Source organism: Desmodus rotundus, chromosome 6, assembly GCF_022682495.2.
Source record: "Desmodus rotundus isolate HL8 chromosome 6, HLdesRot8A.1, whole genome shotgun sequence".
NCBI classification, from domain to species: domain Eukaryota; kingdom Metazoa; phylum Chordata; class Mammalia; order Chiroptera; family Phyllostomidae; genus Desmodus; species Desmodus rotundus.
The window spans coordinates 80,319,086-80,341,720 of record NC_071392.1 but is presented as its reverse complement, the minus strand read 5'-3'; the positions used below and the strand labels follow the sequence as shown (position 1 = coordinate 80,341,720).

Below are 22,635 nucleotides of genomic sequence, written 5' to 3'. Positions count from 1 at the left end.
CTCTCTTTCAAAGGAAGGTTTCTGCACATGCCTGTTCAAGTGCATGCAAAGTATTCTTTTCTAACACTATAATATTCTCACACACAACTTAGCAAGTTTTAAAGAGAAGCTAAATGAGTACATGAGGTGCTCACAAGTATGAGGTGAAGTAACCTAATAGAGTAAGGAATGTGTAAGTTTGTTCCACGACTATATGTTTCACAAACATTATTTACCAGGAATAGAGAGGTAAAAAAAATTGGAGAGTTGAGAAATGGTAATATCTATTGACATAAGGAAACTAAATTAATATATATTCACAAAGTGATAAGTCATAGAGCATTGACAAATGAGCATTGTCTTACTATATTTGGAATTTGTAGCTCATAAACAATGCTTTACTATATCATATACAATAGATTTTTAAAATATTCTGTCTTATTCGTAAAGCGTGCTCTGGGGGTGGGGTGGGGGAAGGCCTCATTAATCATTAATCACACCCATTTCTACCTGCTTAGCTTTTTCTTCTTTTTTAACACTGACTGCTTGCTCTTCAGGATCGCATACATTCCCACTCACCACATGTTGCTCAGGTGTCCACTCCATGCTCACATGTAGTGGTGACTGATTTATGAGTCAAGACTGTTTCTACTTAGGCCCTTGAATTTTTATCTCTGTCTTTAATACATAATCTTGGTCATTGTTTTGAGAAATAATTTCTTATAGGGATTGTTTATTAATGAAAATGTGGTCAGGATATTTTATCTGTTTTGGGTTTAAGAATATTGTAAACGTAAGATCCCGTAGAGTTTGGTGCAGAAATTAGAACATAGTAGAAAATTCCAAACTTAGTGAGTTTCAGTTTCTGTTTGGCGGGTCAATAAAAACAGCTATTAGACTCTGCTGATGACTTCCTGCAGGATAACCACAACAGAGTGTAACTAGGAAAATAGTCGCATTTCCTAGAAAACTACAGAAGTTATTTTGCTTTCACTGAAGAGGATAAAGTTGATGCAAATGGGGCAGTTTGTATCTTATTTCTCCTTCTTTTATAGGTTTTAAAACGACCAGAATATTTTGGGAAGTTTGGTAAAATACATAAAGTTGTCATCAATAACAGCACATCATATGCAGGCTCACAGGTAACTAATTATAGGGATATTTGCTTTGCCTCCCTATGATCTGGGTTTGACCTGGGCTGTTCAGAAGGAAAATTTATTTTCTGTGATTAGAAAGCTTTAGGGTCAAGGACTTAAGTAGCATAGTGACCTCTATTGGTGGGGTGGGGCCATTTTTGGTGTTCATTGGACTCTTGCAGGACTTAACAGTGAATTGATACTAATAAGAGGGAAATAGTAAACAAAAATTTAGTGATGGTTTGAAGGGGAGGTGAAGTTGAGTCTATTATTAATTAGTCTAATAATTAGATAATGATTTCTAATTAATAATATTTTCAGATATTGAAAACTTAGTAGAGCATCTTTGTTGCACTACTATTAACAGATAAACTATTCTTGCAAAGTGCATTTATTTTTTGGGAGAATAAAATTTGACACAGCGTCTTCAGATCTTAGCTTTTAAACTCTAATTTTCAAAGCTAGCTTTTTGTAACCTTGATGAGCCTGTCAAATGACTTTAAAAGAATGAATGCCATTCCAAAGATATCTTATTCACACTTATTTTAGTCTACTTAAAAACAAAATTTATTAAGTATGATTGTTTTAAAATGAGCTAGTCTGTGGTTTAATTAAAGCTACTACAACTTCTAATTATTGTGATTATTACTAATGATAGAAGTAATAAGTGCTTTTAGAATTTCCTAGGCAAGTAGCATGAGGAATCTTTTAAATGTTTTGTTGAATTTGAAACTAATAACAGTGTGTTTTCACTTTAGGGTCCAAGTGCCAGCGCTTATGTCACCTACATCCGGTCAGAAGACGCTCTCAGAGCCATACAGTGTGTCAACAACGTGGTGGTGGACGGCAGAACGCTTAAGGTAGTGTGGCCCTCCTGGGTTTTTAGAGGGGAGGGGAAATGCAGTAAGTAAAGGAGTACCCAGTACTTACATATTTCTTCCCCAGTAGTCCACACAAGGTCTTTTTTCAGGCAGTTGATGCCTCACATGATATGCACATGGATCAGAAAGGGGGCAGAAACAAAGACCAGCTATCGGGGGAGGCAGGGAGGAGGGAGTAAATGTACTAGGAATTCTGGTGTCTTGCCTTGTGAATTCAGAGCAAGACACAGGTTTCCATAGTGGGTGCTGAGGTGAGGGAGGCCGAGTCACCCCTCCTGGGAGTTACATGTTACTTTTGAAGGGAGTCTTTTTGAAGATTGCTTTTTAGGCGCACATACCAACCTATGACAGCTAATTGGTTTACTGCTGACTTATATAGGGTCCTGTTTTGCCAGGTGTGAATGAACACTTTCATTAAGGGGGAGTAATCATTTAAAATCATCTATATTTACACATTTTATTCTGTAAAAATTAATCTATTATTCTTATCAAAAACAGATAATAGTTCTGATTTGTCGTCCTGAAATATTTTGACGTTGGTCAGTGCAGGTGTGAGTGAAGGGCCCCACCAGGCAAGCTTTATGTAAATGGAGGAAGAGTGGCGTAATTAGAAAAAGGAAGTTGCTTTCTTCCATGCCTAACTACTCATAATACGGAATAAATTTCATCTCTTCTGATTGCAAAGGAAGAGAATTTGGGTGTTCAAGTCCTAGAAACCATGGACTGAGACTCGTTTTTCAGTTTTTTAAAATGAGCATCATCTTTATTGTCTTGCTAGTAACAGTTTATTTCTCTAGTATTCACAGCCATACTTCTTGTTTTGTTGTGTCTGTGTCTCATTTTAGGTGAAGTGAAAGCACAAAACATGGAAATTCTCATTGTGGTATCATTTCACATTTTGAGTCCTTTTTCCCCCCTTCTCTCCCCGCAGGCATCTCTAGGTACAACAAAATACTGCAGTTACTTCCTAAAGAATATGCAGTGTCCAAAGCCTGACTGCATGTATCTACATGAATTGGGGGACGAGGCGGCCAGTTTCACAAAAGAGGAAATGCAGGTAGTAAAGTAATGTGAATTATCAAATTTTCAGAAAAGGGGAGGACTCTTCTTTATAAGTTAAAATTGCTAAATAAGGGATTTCATTTTTGTAAACTGGCATTACTTTTAAAGTAGCATTTTCTAAACAGTGTTCCATGGAATGTCAGTTCTGCAGGCTGTTGTTAGAATAAAAATGGGTCTTTGGTCCACTAAGTTCGAAAATGCTAGATTAATGAAGATGAATAGGTTTCTTTCCTACAGGACTTCCCAGAGTCTTTAATATGCTAATGCACAACTAAGATGGGACTGTACAGTTGGAACTTTATTGACCAAGGAAAGCATTTTGGGGAAATGCTACTTTAAGGGGAATGTCAGAAACATGACAGCTAAGCATGATACTAAAATTATGAGGTGTGTTCCCCACACCCCCGCCAACCTCTACTCTTTATAGAGCATGCTAGAAAGTAATATTCCACAAATGCTGCTGATAAGCTCACATTATTTTTATAAAGTGATTCTCCCCATAAAAGGCTCCTGTAAATCATAAATTGAAGGCTTATTATTTTATGTTCATTTTTACATTTCCTCTTCTCCTGTCTGTCTCCTTTCAATTTGTAGTATAAACATGTCTTTACAAGTAAAAATGTTGACCATACGGCATATTAAATGAGGATTATACCAAAGCACAATGCTGTACTTCCTTGTTATAGATGAGGACTTCAGATTGTTGCTGTGGACTTTTGCAGGAATCCTTCTCATTTAGAAGGTGGGGGGCATTGATTACTACCTTTTGTTCTCCAGGTCAAACTAGAGAAAGTCTAGTAGGGGTTCCTTTAAGAGCAGATTATTAAATAAAATGAAATAATACCTTTTTTGACTTGGAGTTACTACAGATTAAATCCCATTATAATAAATACATTGCAATTTCTTGACATTGTTGTCTTTATGATCTGAAAGCAGTGTGAAAGTAAGATCTTTGTTGGGTGACTTATTTCTTAGTTATCCACTAAGTGCTTTTTCATTTATTTATCCCTTCCCTCCCCTTTCCCTTCCCTTCCCTTCCCTTCCCTTCCTTTTCCCTTCCTGTTCCAGTTCCCTTTCCCTTCTTTTCTCTTTTCTCCTCCCTCCCTCCCTCCCTTCCCGCTTCCTTCCTTCCTTCCTTCCTTCCTTCCTTCCATCCATCCATCCATGAAGCTTTCTTGGGTGAAATTTTAGCTATTTCAAACTGAATTTTGACTAGTGGGGAGGATGCTTCACTCAGAGATACTGTAAACAATGAAAATGTCTGTTGAATTTCTGAGCTTCAGTTTATCTCATTTTTAAGTAGTATTGGACAGTAAAAGAAAATGGGTGACACCCAAAACTACTATAATATTGTATGTTAACTGTAACTGAAAAATTGGGGAAAAGTTTTTAAAAAGAAAATGGATGGGCAACCCATTAGAACTTAGTTTGTAATGGGATTTAACCTGTTTTAGGATCTGCCCCTGTAAAATTATTCGATTATCAGCTTGAGCTCTTTGTGGCTAATGAAAGCCATAATAACTGTTAAAGTATTGATTACAGAAAGAATTTTCAAGGCTTTTTGTGTATTAAAGTTGTAAAATCCACATCCAATTATATATTTTTTCTTAGTAATTTATAATTCATTTCATATTGTTGACTGGAATTCATCTTGCTCTTTTTCACCTGAGTTTAAATTTACTTTGTAAATGGGTTTCTTTGTTAAAATACTGTCTCAAAATAGAAAAATTTGAGTAAATTAAATCATGGTGAAAGTCAGACGATTGTTACTGTATTAACTCAAAATTCAGTACCCGGTGAACTACTTAGAGATCAGTTGAAACGGGCAAGAGCCCTCTCAGAACTGGGAACGATGCATTGTGCTGAGTGTGTGACACGGTTGTGCCCAAGGAGGTGATAGGGCCCTGTCTTCCTCGTTTTTTATTGTTTTGTTTCGAACTGTTCTGTTTTGGTTTCGGATTTCCCAAAACATCTATTTAGACCACGCTTTCAAAACAGTTAACAGTCCTGAAGGTAAGTAAAACGCCATTCTGGTCATGGTACCCGTACAGAACAAGTTACTCGGAGTGATGGCGTCGCAGTTTATTTCTGCTTATGCCTAGTTTCCAGTCAGTCTTTGCTTAATTTCTCCCATAATGTTTGTGACGTTGACTTCTGATAGGTAACTGCTGACTGCAGTAAATGCAGAATTTTCTTTGTTGTGTGTAGAGCAGGGATTGCCAGACGTTTTCTGTAAAGGGCCAGTTAGTAAATATTTTAGGCTTTTTGGGCCACGTGGTCTCTGCAGCAGTTACTCGACTCGGCTGTTACAGCATGAAAGCTGCCTTAGACAATTCATAAATGATTGTTCATAGATGAATGTGACTGTTCTAATAAAACTTTATTTACAGAAACAAAGGGACTAGCTGTAAGTTGGCAATCCCAGGTCTAGAGTTTAAAATACATTAAATGTTAAGTAGAAACATAAAAATTTAAATCTAGAAAAAGATTGATTTTAAGTGATCTTTAGAAAATTTAGTAATGATATATGATAATTTTTATATGAAGATGGTGCTTAAAAGTAAATTTTTTTGAGCTAGCAAAAATATTGTCTCTTAATATAATTTTCTACACAATAAAGTGGTTGGTGAAATGCCTTAATTAATGGAATATACTCACACACACACACACATATATAGTGGTTTTGTTGGAAGAATGTTCATTGGTGTAGAAGTTCTGTGATAGCCTTCTCACAGGTTTCTCTGACGTGAAAAACCCTTGCATGTTTTATTTAGGATACCTTTAATAATTCAGAAAGTAATTCAATATTTTATACCAGCCATTTTGTGAAACCTCACTGCAGTTTTAATTTCTTCTTTCATTTAGGCAGGTAAACACCAAGAATATGAACAGAAGCTACTACAAGAATTATATAAATTAAACCCCAATTTTCTTCAACTGTCTACGGGTTCGGTTGATAAGAATAAGAACAAAGTGACCCCACTGCAGAGGTATGATACGTAAGTACCGATATTCGTGTAATTAGTGTAATTAGACACCTTGCCTTCATGTCTGTCGACCTTCTCTTTTCCTTCTACATCATTTTCAGACAGAATCCTTGTTGCAGTGTCTGTCATTTATGCAGAATTGGTGCGTTGAGTCACAGAATAGGAAGTGATGAGTCAAAATTTGGGGGTTTGAGCATTTGCTGCCTGCTGCTCCCTGTTGATAATTTAAATGAGCCTCTTAATAGCTTCCCATTTGTATTGGTTTGCCCTAGGAACAGCCTCATTGATAAATACATTATCAAAAGTAAATTAAGGGATGTTGGTTATTAAAAGGCTCTTGTCACTTAATTGAGGTTTTCCCCTTTACATATTGAAGGGAACAAAATACTAAAAGGGAGAGGAAGTTATTGAAGTGCTGTGTGTTGGAGACACAGGTACTCATGGCTGTCTAGTCTCAGGGATCTCCGAAGTCTTACACGCTCTGGGTGAGGAGGGTGTCCCATGTTCAGAATCTCAGGCATCTTCGGAGAGTTTGGTTTTGTGCATACCTATGTCGTGCCAGTATTTAAACAGATTCGTGGTCTTAAATGTCAAGTCTCGTTCTTGGCACTTTGTTTCTTGAATTGTATTTGGTAACTGCCTGTCAGAAAATGGACTGATGAGTAAAAACAATAATTTGGGGGTTGTACTCTATCCTGAATGTTCCTTAAGTTTCATGAGTAAAGACCTGTGTTTATTCTTTTTAAATTTGGTAAGTTTAACTTTTATAAAATGAGTTCACTTAAAGCAAATAACTATAATTAATTTAGATGTTGATTTTCTTTTTTTTAATTTCTTTTATTTATTCCAAAGTTCCATTTGCCTAAGTAGTGTTTAGTATGTCTGGGTATTGCATGTATAGTCCAGTGTCTATTTAGGACTGAAATAATGTAAGGGCCATTTTACAGAAACAGATAATAACTACATGGATTATGTGTCCGAGTCAGTTTCTTCAAAATTATATTTAAATTCTTGAAGTCCTTGTTTCTTTGCCTTTAATAGTAAAGATTATTTATAAATAATTTAATTCTTGTTTATACACATACACACGTACATGTTTATATAAATATATATAGAAGAGGCCGCAGAGTAAAACATAAAATTACTGTGTAATAAACTATGTGAATTTTGTATACGAGGTATATCAAAGCTAAGAGTAAAAGCCAAGTCCAAAAGGTATCTCTCTGGGTTGATAATCTTTGACCCTTTCCATTGATCTTTTTGTACCTTTTTGCCCCTCTGTGTTTATTGTGAAACATATGCTGTTACTTAACTGTGTTGGCTGCTGGCTCTGTAGCGCTTCTTATAAGAATGTGATTATTGTAGTAAAAATTTATTTCAGATACTTTTAATATTTATACATATCATTGTTCTCATTAAACATGTCATTTGAATTAAAATCATATTCTGGGTTTATAGCCCCTAGAAAATTCAGAGCAGAAATTTAAATTTTAGATTATCTCTTTCAGATAACAATTATTATTATTTCCTGAATATAAAAAGTAATATGTTTTTATTAAAGGAAGTTAGAAAAATATATAAAGCATACAGAAGTAAATATTGTATGCATTCTTATACTCAGACATTTTTACTGAAAATGATTTGAAGTATTTCCTTGTAGGATTTTTCCTTCTGGTGTATGTATATAAACAAAATACATTGGTTTGTTACCTTTTAAAATTTAATACCCATTATATGAGTATTTTTCCATGTCAGGAAAACAATTTTTTATGGCTGAGTAGTAATCCATTATATATGAGTATTTCAAATTTATTCAGCCAATCTTCTGCTGGTGTATATTATGTTACTTTCATTTTGGTTCTGTTATTTACGACACTGTGATGGCCATTTTTTACATAAACATTTTGGTTATATCTTTGATGTTCTTAGACATAGAACTGCTGAGTCAAAAATTACAAGTATCCTTCATTTGAGTATTTTTTTTCCTGCACATTTGCCAGTGTAACAAAGAAAAAAAGCTTTCTTATTTTAAAATTATTTTTAAAAATTATTTATTAATTTATTGATGTTTTAGAGAGGAAGGGAGAGAGAGAGAAATGGTAGTTTATTGTCCCACTTACTGATGCATTCATTGTTTGATTCTCATATGTACTCTGGCCAGAAACTGAACCTGCAAATTTGGCATTTTGGGGCAACATTCTAACTAACTGAGCTACCTGTCCAGGGCAGAAAGCTATGTCATTTTAATTTGTGTTTGATGAGCGAAATTTTTATACATAGTGAATTCATATCTGTTTGCCATGTTTTATTGGTATACTTAAGTATTTTATGTGCAGTATACAGTTCTAATGTTCCTCAATGAGTTGACCAATCTATTTGTATTTCAAAATACTTAAATTTATAAATCCAATTTGGAAGAATGTATGTTATACAATTATAATATCAAGTCATCTCAACCATTAGCATGTATACCTCTCTATTTAAGTCATTTATGTGTCTTGGGAAAGATTTTTTTTTGTCTTTTTCCTGTTTTATTGTATTGGATCTCCCACCAGCACTCCTTCCTGTTTGAGAATGGCTGGGCTAAAAATTAAAGAACAGTGTGAGTAGTGCTGGGAGGCACCCTTGTCCCTCCTTTACTTTCACAGGGATATCCCCAGTGTGTTAACTACTCCTAAGTATGATGTTGACCGTTTACTTGAGATAAATATTTTTAATCACAATAGCAAGATACCTTGTTATTTCTGTAATTTACTGAGCTTTTTTTCTTTAGATTGGAAGTGAAAATTGAAATTTACCAAATGTCTTTTCAGCATTTATAACTACTGTTTAGCTTTTCTTTATTTTTTTGTGATCAGTTATAAATAGATACACTGATATTTTATTGACCTCATACACAGCATAGTCAGTTAGAGCACATTCATCACTGTTTCAATAACAGGAGAGGAGTTTCCTAGGAGCTGCAGGTTGTAGGGGGAAGACCAAGGAGGATTTAAAACAGTTTATTCATTTAATTACTTTGCCCAAAGCCAGGGCTACTGAAATCTCAGCTGGGACTCAGAACAGATTTTGGTTCTGTGCTTTGCATAAGTACATGATATAGGAAGTTTTTTTTCTAGAGGAAGAGGGGTTGTTTTTTGTTTGTTTAAGTAGGTCCCCAAACTTTATTAAGGTTGGTTGATGGCCCAAGTTAGAGAGAGTTGTGTTTTGTTGTTGTTGTTGTTTGTTTTTTGAGCAAGCTCCTATAGCTTTTTTCTTTCTGTGCTAATTCCTGCAAGGGAGTAAGTTTGCCTGTCTGTGATACTGAAGGTCTACTGTGGTTCTCGTGTCCACATTGCCACCATACAGGCTACAGCAGTAGGGACAGATTTGTAAATAAACTTTCTTCTTCCCACAGGGAAGACTTACCAAGTTGGAAAGATGAACAGCGTAACTCTTTCCACAGTCCTCCCCTAGAGAAGTTTTTCTTAAGTTGAAAATTAAACTTTATAGGGGAAAAAAGAAAACAAATGGTTCCTTTCCCTCTTTTCTTGGCATTCCTATGTAGTGAGGAGCGGCTTTAGAAGAATTGCAAGAAAGCAAAACCTGGAACCTTATACACTGACACTAGAGTACAAATATTAAGAGTATCGTAGCTACTAATCCTCACTGAACCCTGACATGGTCCCCCGGTACACATACATGATAGTAAGTATATAATGTTCTATAATCTGCCTTTATCCCTGTCTCACTTAAATGAAAATAAATTCTAAAAAGGAATGTGTCATTTTCTCCCTCCCCCCATTATTATGAATTTGAGAGTATATCTGTCCAATTGAGTGTAGACTATAGATGTGCTGTTTTTCTGTATTAATAAATTACTTTGAAATGACAAATACAAATGATGAGAATGGGGAATGAGGAAGATATACAGTAGTGATGTTTATGGACTGGGGTGTTTTGTTTTTAAGTTGGGGGTTTGAAATGCCTTCATTTAGATTGAGACACTCTTTGTTTATCAACCGAAGACCTTGGGCAAGTTAGAAGCCAGCAGAGTTGGCCAAGCATCTGAAGAGCCAAATGGAGGCACAGCTCTGTCTGCCTGCCTGCTTGCAGAGAGTCGTAAATTTTTGTATTGTTACCTATAAAATAAAGTCTTTAAATAATTCTTATAGCTCTAAAATCTAATAAGTATAGGGGCTTTGAGAAAACTTGATTTGACAGGTATCTTTTCACTGTGTTCCTCTTCACTTCCTCTCGTCAGTGATCATAGGATGCCAGGCGTCTCAATTTAATTAGAATCTCCAGGGGCAGTGCCTGGAAATACACCTCCATACTTTAATAAATATAAACATATGTATTTATTTTTTGAAAAGCTTCATAGCATTGGGTTCCAACTGTTGAGTTAATTGAAAAATACTCCTGAGAAATCGGTAATCTTATCATTATTTCAGAACCATTTAGGGCTAGAATTTAAAAAAAAATTAGTGCGATTGTTTGTATGAAAACATCATGTATTTAGGAATTTTTATCTGCAGGGATTTAGACACACAGCATTACCTTCTGGAAATAATACCTTGTTTGTGTTGGGAGACCAAACTACCCATCCAGGCTCTTTAAGCCCCACTTGAATGCAGTGATTTTCAATCAGCTGTGTCTTCAGGTGTCTTGATTTCTCTTTCTCTCAGCACATGACTTGTCAGTATTTGACTGAACTATAGGTACAGGTGGTCTTCCAACTCAGCTGCTTCAAAGATGATTGTTCTTGCCTCTCTCATTCTTTAATTTAGTTCAGTCAAATTGCTATTATCCAGGAGAACCAAATGAATATGCTTCAACTCTCCAATACCTTTCTAGGTTTTTTCCCTTACTAGGCAACATCTGCCCCACTGCTTTGTGCTGTGCAAATGGTTGTTAATCTTTCCTGTTGAGAATGGAATGAACAACAAAACTTCTGTTTCAAAATGCAAGATACTTTTTTCAGTGTGGCAGAAGGAGGTTGATTGAAGGAAGCCTGAGCCGAGTGGCAGCTAGTGTTGGTGCACCCAGCTGGGAAGGTCGGGCTTGGGTGTTTAGCCTCCAGGTTTGCTATGTGGGGGTGGGTCAGAGGGTCTAAAGCTAACGTAGGGCTGGAGGCCCTGGTGCTGGAGCTCCTTCTAGGGAATGGAAGCTGTAACCAGAGCCACTACAGGAAGTGGGGGTTGAGTCCCTAGCCAGACTCAGACCCCAAATGGCACAGTGGGAGATTTTGCAGAATCTTGACAGCCCATTTCAGGATCAAATAGCCTCATGCCGGTGGACATTTTATAGTACTTAGTAGTCTGGATTGAAGACCAGAACTGGCCAGGAGACTGCGCTGGGCAAGGATAACTCCAAGGCTAACATGCTAATTCTACCACTTTTGCCAACTGAACTGTGAGTGTGGCTGCTGTAGCCAGGACCCCCGAGTGCTTGTGGCTACAGCACAATTTGTGAAAGTTCTATAAGGACATTCAGACCTTTCCCCGAGTCCTACCCAATTGGCTGAGATGATCTTTAATCTCTTTAATCTGATCCAGGCTCAAAGGGCTCAGTCGAACAAGGAGAACCAGGCCTTGAAGCACCTATGGAGAGCCGGCAGCATTGAGATTGACTCCTGGATCCTGGTATTGAGGGATAAGATGGAAAAGCTGGTGAAATCCATCAGCCAACTGAAAGACCAGCAGGATATCTTCTGCATTCAATAAAAAGCCCAGACCCCAGTGTGGATACCCTCTATGGACCCCCATGGACCAGACAATAGCAGCTTCTGTGGGAGACTCTCAGTGAACTGGATAAAAGGAGAAAGGAGGTTCTGGGTACTTCTAAAGCACTGCTAACCCAAATAACTACCCCAGTTGAGCAAGTGCGGCCAGAGTTGGGGGCATGGAAAGTATGGCTGTTGGAACACGCTGGAGAAGTGGTTCACTGTTGGAGTAAAGCTGTTGTTTCGCCTGCATCAGCTGCTGATGCAGCCGAAGGGTTGAAGTCACCTGGTTAGCTATCAGGGTGACCCTCTGACCAAAGAGATGGACCTACAAAAGGCCCAGGACACAGAATTGCTGCAGTGTCTGCTCCATAAAGCCTTTGTGGTAGAAACTCAGCCCTCTGTGCCCTAAACTCCCTGTCAGCCCTTCAACCTGAAGACTGGGAGGAAGTTTACTCTATGAACAAGGCCGCTGGTGAGATTCCAGAAAGGAAGTGGGTCACTACCGCAGAAATCTCCATTGACAGGAGACTGTCATTACGAGGTTTTACAATGCATGATAGGTTCAAACCTATAGGGTCAAGAAAAACGACCCCCAAAGAAGGGGCAGGGGCAGGGCTTAATTTGGAACTTTGGCTACCTGACAGAGCAACGTTCAGGTGATTTGGAAAGGGCAGCAGTGAGGCTACTGGGTGTGACAGAGGAGTTGCACTTTATCAGCTACATGGTTGGATACACCTGCCAGGGACTGAAGCAGGACCTGAAAACAGACACCCTCCATGTGGTTATTATTTCTGTTTCTAAGATGAACTTATTCTCAGTTACCCAGGCCTCAGTTCTCTGGTTCAGTCTGCTTGCTCAGACCCACAAAATCAGCACTTCTTTTTAGCCATCCCCCACCCCCAAAAGCCCTCCTAGACTTTGCTGGGCCCTGCTCTCAGTTGGCATTTTTACTACGTTGGCCAAACCCTTGACCTGTGTAGCAGCAGAGCAAGCTGAGTGACAAGCTGTTGGGCAGGACTCTAGGGTTGAGTGTGCCTTGTGGTACTGAGGTGACTTCATTAAGCAAGAGAGTCTCCCAGGCAAACTGTTCTGGGCACAAAGGACAAAATTCCTAACGTGATACAAGATCATCTGGTGAATGTCTGGAACGATGGACACATCGTGGGCTTTGTGAATCAGAGCCAGGAGCACCAGCCACTGAAGAAGATCATTTCTGGTGCCTACTTGCTTCAGTGAATCACCAAAAGGGAGGACACCATGAGGATGATAAGGTTCTCACCTACTCTGCACAGCCCCGCACCACGGAGATACTGCAGTCACTCACACTGCCTGAAAGCACCCACCACTGCCAACTGCTCACTGAGGAGAACATAGCTGAGAACCTGCTCTGCTTCCCCTCCCGTCAAATCCTCTAGGATGAGGCTACTACGAGGACCTAATTAATCTCCAGGAATGGAGGAAATACCCAAAACACAGGCTCATTAGGTCTTGAACACATGAGTGGATGAGCTGCAATAGCTGCCAGAGCTTTACCTGGAGCCAGAACTGGATGGAGTCATTGGAGCTGGAGCTGGGGCTAGCACTGGGGCCAGAGCTGGGCCTGGCGTTAGAACCACTGCTTGAGGCAGGGCTACTCTGGGGCCAGGATTGGAGCCCACACTAGGCAGTTTCACAGAGTGCCAGAGCCAAACACAGGACCAGAACTGAAGCTGGGGCCTGCTTTAGAGCCAGTCCCAGGGAATCCCAGAAGACACCTGCCATTACTCCAAGATGTGTTTCTAGGGTAACCTGAGGCGCAAATGAAAGGCCCCGTACAGGCACACCTCATTTCATTGCACTCCACTTTATTGTTCTTCACAGAATTTGTTTTTGTTTTTGTTTTTTAATTGAAAGCAAGGCCCTGCACCAGCAAAAAGATTGACTTCCTTTATTGCGCTACTTGCTTTATTACGGTGGTCTGGAACTGAACTGGCGTTGTCTTTGAGGTGTGCCTGTATGTGTGGCTGTTCCATGCCTGGTACATTGGAGGAACAGTCCTGTTCAGAGAGGCCTTTTGGAGCAGAAGTAGCTAATAAACTTTGTGCTGACCTGAGGGGGAGGGGACAGGGAGAGACGAGATGGGAACTTGTAGATTTTTTTGTTTGTTTTAAATAAAAAAGCTATGTGCAATTTTTCTTGGCATGCCCAGTCTTCTTTCATCTGATATCAATGGGACTTGGTAGTTTTTGATCAGAGAATAGTACATTTCATAGAGCAGGTCTCTTTCTTCATTAGTAAAAGTAGTGTTTATAGAAGTTTGTTTTCCTTAATCTTCTTGACATGATAACGGGGTGTCATGGGTAGGTGGATGTTGAATGTAAAACAACAGATTTGTTAATAGAATCACAGCTTAAGTAGACAGAGTTTGATGAGGAAGCAAGTTTGACAGCTCATGCCATGGAAATTGTAAGAACTTTGACCTCTTAGTGGTAGCCTCAGGCTGTCTACATTCTGTCCAGCCACTAGATATCCAAAGAGTTCATATTGGAATTGAAATTTGTAAATATAAATTTTCTTAGGGTTTTACCTGCAGTTTCAGGGACTCATATCTTTGTTTTCCACTTCTACAATGATAGCTGCACTTACGATGGCAGACTTAACTCTAATAGACTTTTTTATAGCCCACATAGAAAGTAAAGCAATTTCTAGTCATATCTTTACGCTTTTCTTTGAACTCCTTAATTATTCTTAAAATAAATTGAAGAATATCCTAAAACTCAGTGGAACATAAGCTTACTGACATCTTGCTACAATCCCAGTTTTTCAGTGGCTGTCTTTGGATTGATGACACTGATCTAGAAAGTTTAAGCATCTTTGATCAAACTTTCCCAGAAAATATGTGAAAAACATGCCTATAAAACTGTGGCTGGCATGGTGGACAAGGTGATAAAAGTTATTCTAATTAGTTGTAATTCATAAGCCTTTTTAAGACTTATTCTGAATGCAATATTTCCATATAATATTGCCCTTGACATGAACAAGACTAATCTTGATTATATTGAAAATTATTATTTAGTGCTCTTTGATGGGGTGATTGGGAAGGTTAACCAAGATTCTCCTCTTGTAATACTTTTTGTGTCTATTAGTACTGGTTCCTTTTACCTTTAACTCTCCTCTGAATATTATAAGTATAGTGCAAGTTTGGGGAAGGCGGTGGAGTAGGTAGCAACAAAATCTCTCTTCCCATCTAGACAATCATTGTACTGGCACAATCTGTCTGAGGTAACTGTTTTGGAACTTGGAAGTCTGTTGAAGGCTTGCAACTTCCGTGAAAAGGCCTGTTGGTTAATTTTGATCGATCTCAGCTTTTAGCACAGTAGCAGCATGGCAGGCATCTGTGCACATGGTTGTGGACCACCTTGCACTTAGCTTGAGGGAACCAGAGTGGGCAAAAAGGACCCTGTCCTCCAAACATTGAGGATCTCTGCTCTGTCCTGACTGCTGCGTGCTGCCTCTGATCACAGAGATGCAAACGATGAGTCAAGCAACCATTGTGCCTCCCCCATTCTTGCAAGCTTCTGTCCCTCTTTCTGAAGTGATTTACAGGGGTTTGTAGGGCTAATTCTTAGCTCCTGTCAATTTTCACTTTTCCCCCTTTGGGGAGCCAGACATTAAAGATTAGGACATTGAAGAACAACTGCATATGGGGGAAATTAGAAAGCGACTCTGCGTGTCCAGGGAAAGTCTAAGAAAGGACCTGAGAAGATCTTGAGTTTAAACCTAAGGCTTATCTTCTCAGCACAGGTACAGCCTACAAACAGTCCCCCCCCAAAAAAACAAACAAACAACAACAAAAAGCAAACATTGAGGAAGGAGGAGAATCTGATTTCCAAAGGGACCATGTTACTAGATTTAAATTGCCAGTGTTCAGTAACAACAAAAAATATCACAAGTCATAGAAAGAAACAGAAAAATATTGCCGAATATTTCAAAGAGAAAAATAAATCAACAGGAACTTTCTGAAAAAGAATGAGATATACTAGACCAAGACTTTAAAACACCTGTCTTTAAATATCGTAAAGAACTGCATGAAGATGTGAAGAAAGACCAAAAAAGGATGTATGAACTAAATGGGAATATCAAGAAACCAAAAAGAAATTCCAGAGCTAGAAAGTACAATAATTAAAATGAAAAATTCACCAAGACTCAAAGACAAATTAGAACAGGCAGAAGAAAGAACCAGTGAACTTGAAGATAAGACAGTGGATATTATCAAGTCTGAGGAAAAGAAAAAAAGATTGAAGAAAAGTGAACCAAGCCCAAGGAACCTGTGAGACTTCCTCAAGTTGACGAGCATACTGTCTCTGAGTTTCACAAGAAGAGAAAAAAGTGCAGAGAGACTATTTGAAGAAATAATGGCTGGAACTTGCTCAAATTTGATGAAAGATGTGAATATAAACATCCAAGAAGCTTAATGAGTTATAAGATGAACTGAAAGAGACACACTGAGACACATTATAATCAAACTTTAGAAAGCCAAAGACAAGGACAGAATCTTGAAAGGAGCAAGAAAATCAAGTCATCACATAGAAATGATCCTCAGTAAGATCGTCAGCATATTTTTATCAAAAACTTTGGAGGCCAGAAGACAGTGGACCAATATATTTAAAGAACCCTGAAACACCAATCCAAAAGAACCTGTGCACCCCAATGTTCATAGCAGCACAATTTACAATAGCCAAATACTGGAAGCAACCTCAGTGCCCTTCAGCAAATGAGTGGATCAAAAAACTATGGTACATTTAAACAATGGAATTCTACGCAGCAGAGAGAAAGAAGGAGCTTATACCCTTTTCCACAGCATGGATGGAACTGGAGAGCTAAGTGAAATAAGCCAGGCGTTGAGGGACAAATACCATATGATCTCACCTTTAACTGGAACATAATCAACAAAAGAAAAAAGCAAACAAAATATAACCAGAGACATTGAAGTTAAGAACAATCTAACAATAGCCAGAGGGGAGTGGGGAGGGGGTAATGGAGAGAGGGGTTTTCAGGAACTACTATAAAGGACACATGGACAAAACCAAGGGGGAGGGAGAAAATGCAACTGTGATTGAACAACAATTAAAAAAAAGGGGGAAAAAAGAAAGGGCTAAAAGAAGGATAAAACATCAATCAAGAATCCTATTTCCAGCAAAACTGTCTCCAAAGAATGAAGGAGAAATTAAGACATTCTCAGCTAAACAAAAGCTGAGGGCATTTGTAACTCCTAGACCTTCCTTGCATGAAATGCTCACAGGAGTCCTACAAGGTGAAATGAAAGGGCGCTAGACATAACCCAAAACCTTATGGAGAAAGAAAGATCTCAGTAAAGGTAAATAAGTAGCAGAGTAGGTAGCAACAAAAATCTGTTATGAAAGCTAGTAATATTGTAACTATACTTTTTGTTTCCTACATGATTGAAGTATCAATACCTTTAAAGTCCAGTATATTAATATAAAATACTTGGATTGCCAGAATTTCGGTGTGTAGCTCCAAATTTTATTTTCTACACAATTTAAGAATCTGAAGTTAAAAGAATTACTAGTTTGTTTTTGGTACATAATGTATAAAGATGTAATTTTGTGATATCAACACTTCAAAGGGGTGGAGGTGGAACTATAAAGGAGCAGAGTGTTTGTGTGCTCTTGAAGTTAGTACCTAACGTTATAGAGTGTTACAACTTTAGGATGTTAAATGTAATCACCATGGTAACAACAAAGAGAATATCTCTAGAATATACACAAAAGTAAATCAGAAAGGAATTTAAACATTTCACTACAAAAAAGTCCACTAAACACAAAAAAGATAGTAATGTAGGAAATAAAGGGGCTATCAAAAATAGTGTGATGATACAACTCCATCCTTATCCGTAATTACTCTAAATGTAAATGGATTCATCTCTCCAGTCTGAAGACAGAGATTGCAGACTGGATAAAAGCACGTGATCTAACTATGCACTTTCTATAGGAGATCCACATTAGACCCAGAGACACAAACAGGTTGAGATTAAAAGGATGGAAAAAGATATTCGATGCAAGTAGTAACCAAAAGAGATCAGGTGTGGCTATACTAATCAGACAAAATAAACTTTCAGTCAAAAAAGATTGCAAGAGACAAGGACATTATATGAGTATGTATGTGTGTATGTGAATATATGTGTGTGTGTGATTGTATGTTTGTTTTATTATTTTTTTTTTTAAGATTTTAGAGGGAAAGGGAGAGAGGAAGAGAAACATCGATCAGTTGCTTCTCGTATGTGGCCCTACTGGGGACCAAACCACAACCCAGGCATGTACCTTGACTGGAAATTGAACTAGCAACCTTTTACTTTGCAGAACAATATACAACTAACTGAGCCACACTGGTAAAGGCAGGACACTGTATATTAATAAAAGGTTAAGTACAGGAAGAAGATAGGACAGTTGTAAACATTTATGCACCTAATGACAGGAAAAACAATTAAAGGGATAAGTACTTCTACAGTAACAGTTGGAGACTTCAATACCCCAGTCACAATAATGGATAGAATAGCCAAAAAGAAAATAAGAGATTTAAACAATGCAGTAAGTCAGTTGTATTTAATAGATATATATACTTAACATTGTACCCAAACAGCAGAATACACATTCTTTTCAAGTTCACATGGGACATATTCCAAGATAGACCATATGGTACATCACAATTAAGTCTCAGTAGATTTTAAAAGATAGATATCATACCAGTTATCTTTTCTGACCAAAACAGGCTGACGTTACAAACCATTTAACAAAAGGAAATCTGGATAATTGAGAAAATTAGAAATTGCACACTTCTAAACAAATAATCAAAAAAATCACACAGGAAATTAAAAAATACTTACAGACCAATGAAAAAGAAAATACGACACATCACAACTCACGGGGACCAGCAAAACTGATGCTAAGGGGGAAATTTATGGCTGTGCAGTAGTCTTTCCCTATACGCAGCAGATAAGTTCCAAGACCCCTGTGGATGCCTGAAACCAGGGATAGTACTTCACCCTATATATAAAATGTTTTTTCTATTCATACTTATGTACCTATGATATGACAAAGTTTAATTTATAAATTAGGAACAGTAAGAGAGTAACAACATAGCTAACAATAAAATAGGACAATTGTAACTATATTATAATAAAAGTATGTGAATGTGACATTATTAAATACAGTAAGGGTTACTTGAACACAAGCACTGATACCTGACGGTTGATCTGATAACTGAGAAGCCTGCTAGGTGACTAATGGGCAGGTGATGTACACAGCATGTATGTGCTGGACAAAGGGATGATTAATGTCCCAGGTGGGCTGGAGCCGGATGACACAAGATTTCATCATGCTACTCGGAACGATGAACAATTTAAAACGTACGAAGTGTTTATTTCTGGAACTTTCCATTTAATATTTTCTGACCTCAGATGACCTCAGATAACTGAAACCACAGAATACAAAACTCTGTGTAAGGAGTGACTACTGTAAATACTTACATGAAAAAACGAGAGAGATCCCCTCAGTAACCTAACTTTATAATTTAAAGAATAAGAAAAAAAGAACAAACTAAACTCAAAGCTGAAGGAAGGCAATAATGAAGATTAGTGCAAAGATAAATAAAATAGAGAATTAAAACACTAGAGAAAATCAGTGGAACTAAAAGTTGGTTCTTTGGGAAGATCGACAAAATTGATCATCTGTTGGCTAGATGGACTGTCAAAAAAGAAAAGGCTCAAATTACTAAAATCATAAATGAAAGTAGGGCATTAGTACAGATTCTACAGAAATACAAAAGCATTACAGGAGAGCACCGGGAACAATTGTACGCCAACAGATTGGATAGCCTGGATGAAGTGGGCAGAACACAGAAGCAGAACCTACCAAGACCAAACAAAAGGAAGACATAGGAAATACAAATAGTTATGTAACTTACTTAAGGCCACTTACTAGTTATGTAACTAGTAAGGAGACTGAATTAATAATGAAGTATCTTCCAACAACAAAAAAATTAGATACCTTGATTCAAAAAATGGGCAGAGGACTCAAATAGACATTTCTTCAAAGAAGATAGACACAAACAGACAATAAATACATGGGGAAAAAGCAGAAAACAAGTATTAGGAAGGATGTGAGGAAATCGGGACCCTTGTGCACTATTGGAGGGAGTGTAAAATGGTACAGCTGCTGTGGAAAACTATATGGAGGTTCCTCAAATAATTAAAAAGTAGTATATGATTCATCAACTTCACTTCTGGGTATATACCTAAGAGAATTGAAAGCAGCATCTCAAAGAGATATTTGTACACCTACGTCATAGCAGCATTACTCACAGTAGCTTAAATGTGGAAGCAACTGAAGTGTCCATGGACAGATCGATGGACAAGCAAAAATATGTTGTATACGTACAATGTAATACTATTCAGCCTGAAAAAGGAAGGACATTCTTCAATATATGACAACATGGATGAACTGTGAGGACATTGTTTGTTAAATAAGCTAGTCGCGATAAGACAAACACTCCGATTCCACTTATACAAAGTATTTAGAGTAGTCAAAATCATGCAGAAAGTATCATGATGGATCCTGGGGGGAGGGGAAATTGGTGAGGTATTGTTTAGTGGGTACAGAATTTCAGTTTGTACAAGATGAAAAGAGTTATGGGGATGGTTGGTGATGCTGATTTAACAACAATGTGGATGAATATTTGGTAACGCTGAATTGTACACTTAAAGATATCTAAGATGGTAAATTTTATGTTAATTATATTTTATCACATAAACATTTTAAAAAATATTTCAGGTTTATCTCAGATTAAACTGTATTATGTACCAGTCTGTTCTTCATGTTACCACCAAATTTGTCTTTCCAAAACACTGCTTTGTTTATATCATTTCTGTGCTCAAAATTTGCATTGGTCTTTGTGTCCACCTTTCTGTCCTTACCTGCCATTGTCAAAATCATCTCACATTAGCTAAACTAATTACTTAACTTTCTCCCAGCTCTGCCTGCTTCCTTTTGATTCCTGATACACTTGTATTTATAATTCCTACATTTAATGTTTTCTTTCCCCTTTTCTTCCTCCTTTCTCTGAAGGTGTAGATCTTTTTTAAGGGCCTACTTAAACTTGAACTCCCCTAGAAAATGTCCCCTAAGTGCCCCACTTGTGGTGGCTTCACTTCTAAGGACCTATAGTATTTGTTGATTAAATCGTTCATCACCTAGTTGGCACCAGCTGATACTTGTGTGTTCTTGTTGCCCCAAATATCTTTAAACTTAGTAGGCTCAGAACTGTATCTTAAAATTATTTGTAATTACCCATTAGACTTAATAACTTGAATTGATTATAGGTATTTTATGAATAATAAGAAGTAAAGATGCTCTGCAAGTAAATTTTAGACCTTTCACATTCAAGAGCATCTGGCAGTGTTTCGCAGAAGATACTCTTGGTATTTAGGTTGGGTACTAGCCCTTGTTAAAATTTTTTAGAGTAATTAAATGTAGTACCTGTAGGTTGTCTGTAAGGTAACTTTGAGTGCATTTTCAGGCAATAAAATAATTTTGAGAAACATGGAATCTTTTTTTTTTGATTTATGTTTTTGGCTCTAGTATCGTATCAGAAATAAATAATTGTGTTTGGGTACGTACTTACCTCTTGTTCGTGTGCTGGGTTACAGTTAGTTGTAGAAACGGCTTGCTAGTCGTGTGTCAATGCTGTGTAAGTGTTGTAGTGCTGGTAAAGATTTTTTTTTACATCAGATGAGTTAAAATGGACTTGAAGTTATCAGTTCTGTATTACGTTACTGTGGTACTACGTTTCTGTATGTGGAAGTCAAGTTTTAATGGTTTTTTAAGAGAGTCCGTTGTTAGCCCAAAGTTTGTTTCTTTAGTCTCGCGTATGTGTTTGTGTGTGCACATGCACGTAGCTTCTGTAGGGTTATGATGCGGGTACTGAAGTAGTCAACCTATTGTTCTAAAGAACCTATAGAGAACATTCCAATGACTGTTATGTTCCCTGTCAAACACCTAGAAAAAAAGGGCATTATTTCAAGTAGTTTAATGGGGAATGTGTTCATTGTGTGCACAAAACTAAAAAAGTAGTTAGACTTTTAACCTATTACTTGCAGTAGTATCCGTTTTAAGTAATAGTTTTTAAAATAAGCTATGGTTTCACCCATTGTTTTTGGAGAACCTGATTAGAATGTAAGTTGCTCTGGGGTAGGGATTTTATCTTACTATACTACTTTGTATCCTTAACATCAGCCTAACGTCTTAAATCATAATGCTTCAATAAATGTTAAGAGGATAAGATGTCTGTTTTTCTGGGTTTGGGGAAGTTTGTTTTTATTGTGGGAGAATGATTTTACTCTGATTTTATTCGATTTGTTTTCTTTTTACAGCCCCATTGACAAACCTTCAGATTCTCTCAGTATAGGGAATGGTGATAATTCCCAGCAGGTAAGGTTTTGATACTATATCTTTTCATTCATCTGCTCTCCCCTCTCACCCTCCCCCCCACCCCCAAACAGGGTATTCTGTGTAAGGGAATTTTCTAGATGGTGCAAAATACTTCAAATAGTAAACAATTTAAATTGTTAAATACTAAACAATTTAACATTCTTGTTAAATGTATTGTAATTAGCCTTCCTTTTCTCCACAGAATCTATAGGGCATAATTTAACCCTTTCATGACTCAGAGTTACCATTATGACCAAATGTCATTGTGCTGTGTGGCAATGTACTAGTGTCCTTAGAATCTCTTGTTGTTGGTCTTTTTTTAAAAGAAATTTTTAGAGAGAGGGGAAGGGATGGGGAAAGAGAGGGAGAGAAACATCTGTTGCTTACCTGTGGTACACG

At 37.5% G+C, this 22,635-nt stretch overlaps 1 protein-coding gene and 1 pseudogene across 6 annotated transcripts in view; both read left to right on the top strand.

Annotated features, from left to right (window-relative positions):
- CNOT4 (CCR4-NOT transcription complex subunit 4) overlaps positions 1 to 22,635 on the top strand; it is a 138,603-nt gene that overhangs the window by 82,458 nt on the left and 33,510 nt on the right. For 3 of the 6 annotated variants that reach the window (XM_024554994.4, XM_024554999.4, XM_024555001.4), the window contains exons 4-8: positions 1,035 to 1,121; positions 1,874 to 1,975; positions 2,928 to 3,053; positions 5,924 to 6,057; positions 22,179 to 22,236. In XM_024554994.4, coding sequence (XP_024410762.2) covers positions 1,035 to 1,121; positions 1,874 to 1,975; positions 2,928 to 3,053; positions 5,924 to 6,057; positions 22,179 to 22,236 — 507 coding nt within the window. The remainder of the gene's footprint in view (positions 1 to 1,034; positions 1,122 to 1,873; positions 1,976 to 2,927; positions 3,054 to 5,923; positions 6,058 to 22,178; positions 22,237 to 22,635) is intronic. The other 3 variants (XM_024554997.4, XM_024555000.4, XM_024555002.4) reach the window with 1 other exon arrangement.
- Positions 7,375 to 16,708, top strand: LOC112299759 (signal transducer and activator of transcription 2 pseudogene; annotated as a pseudogene).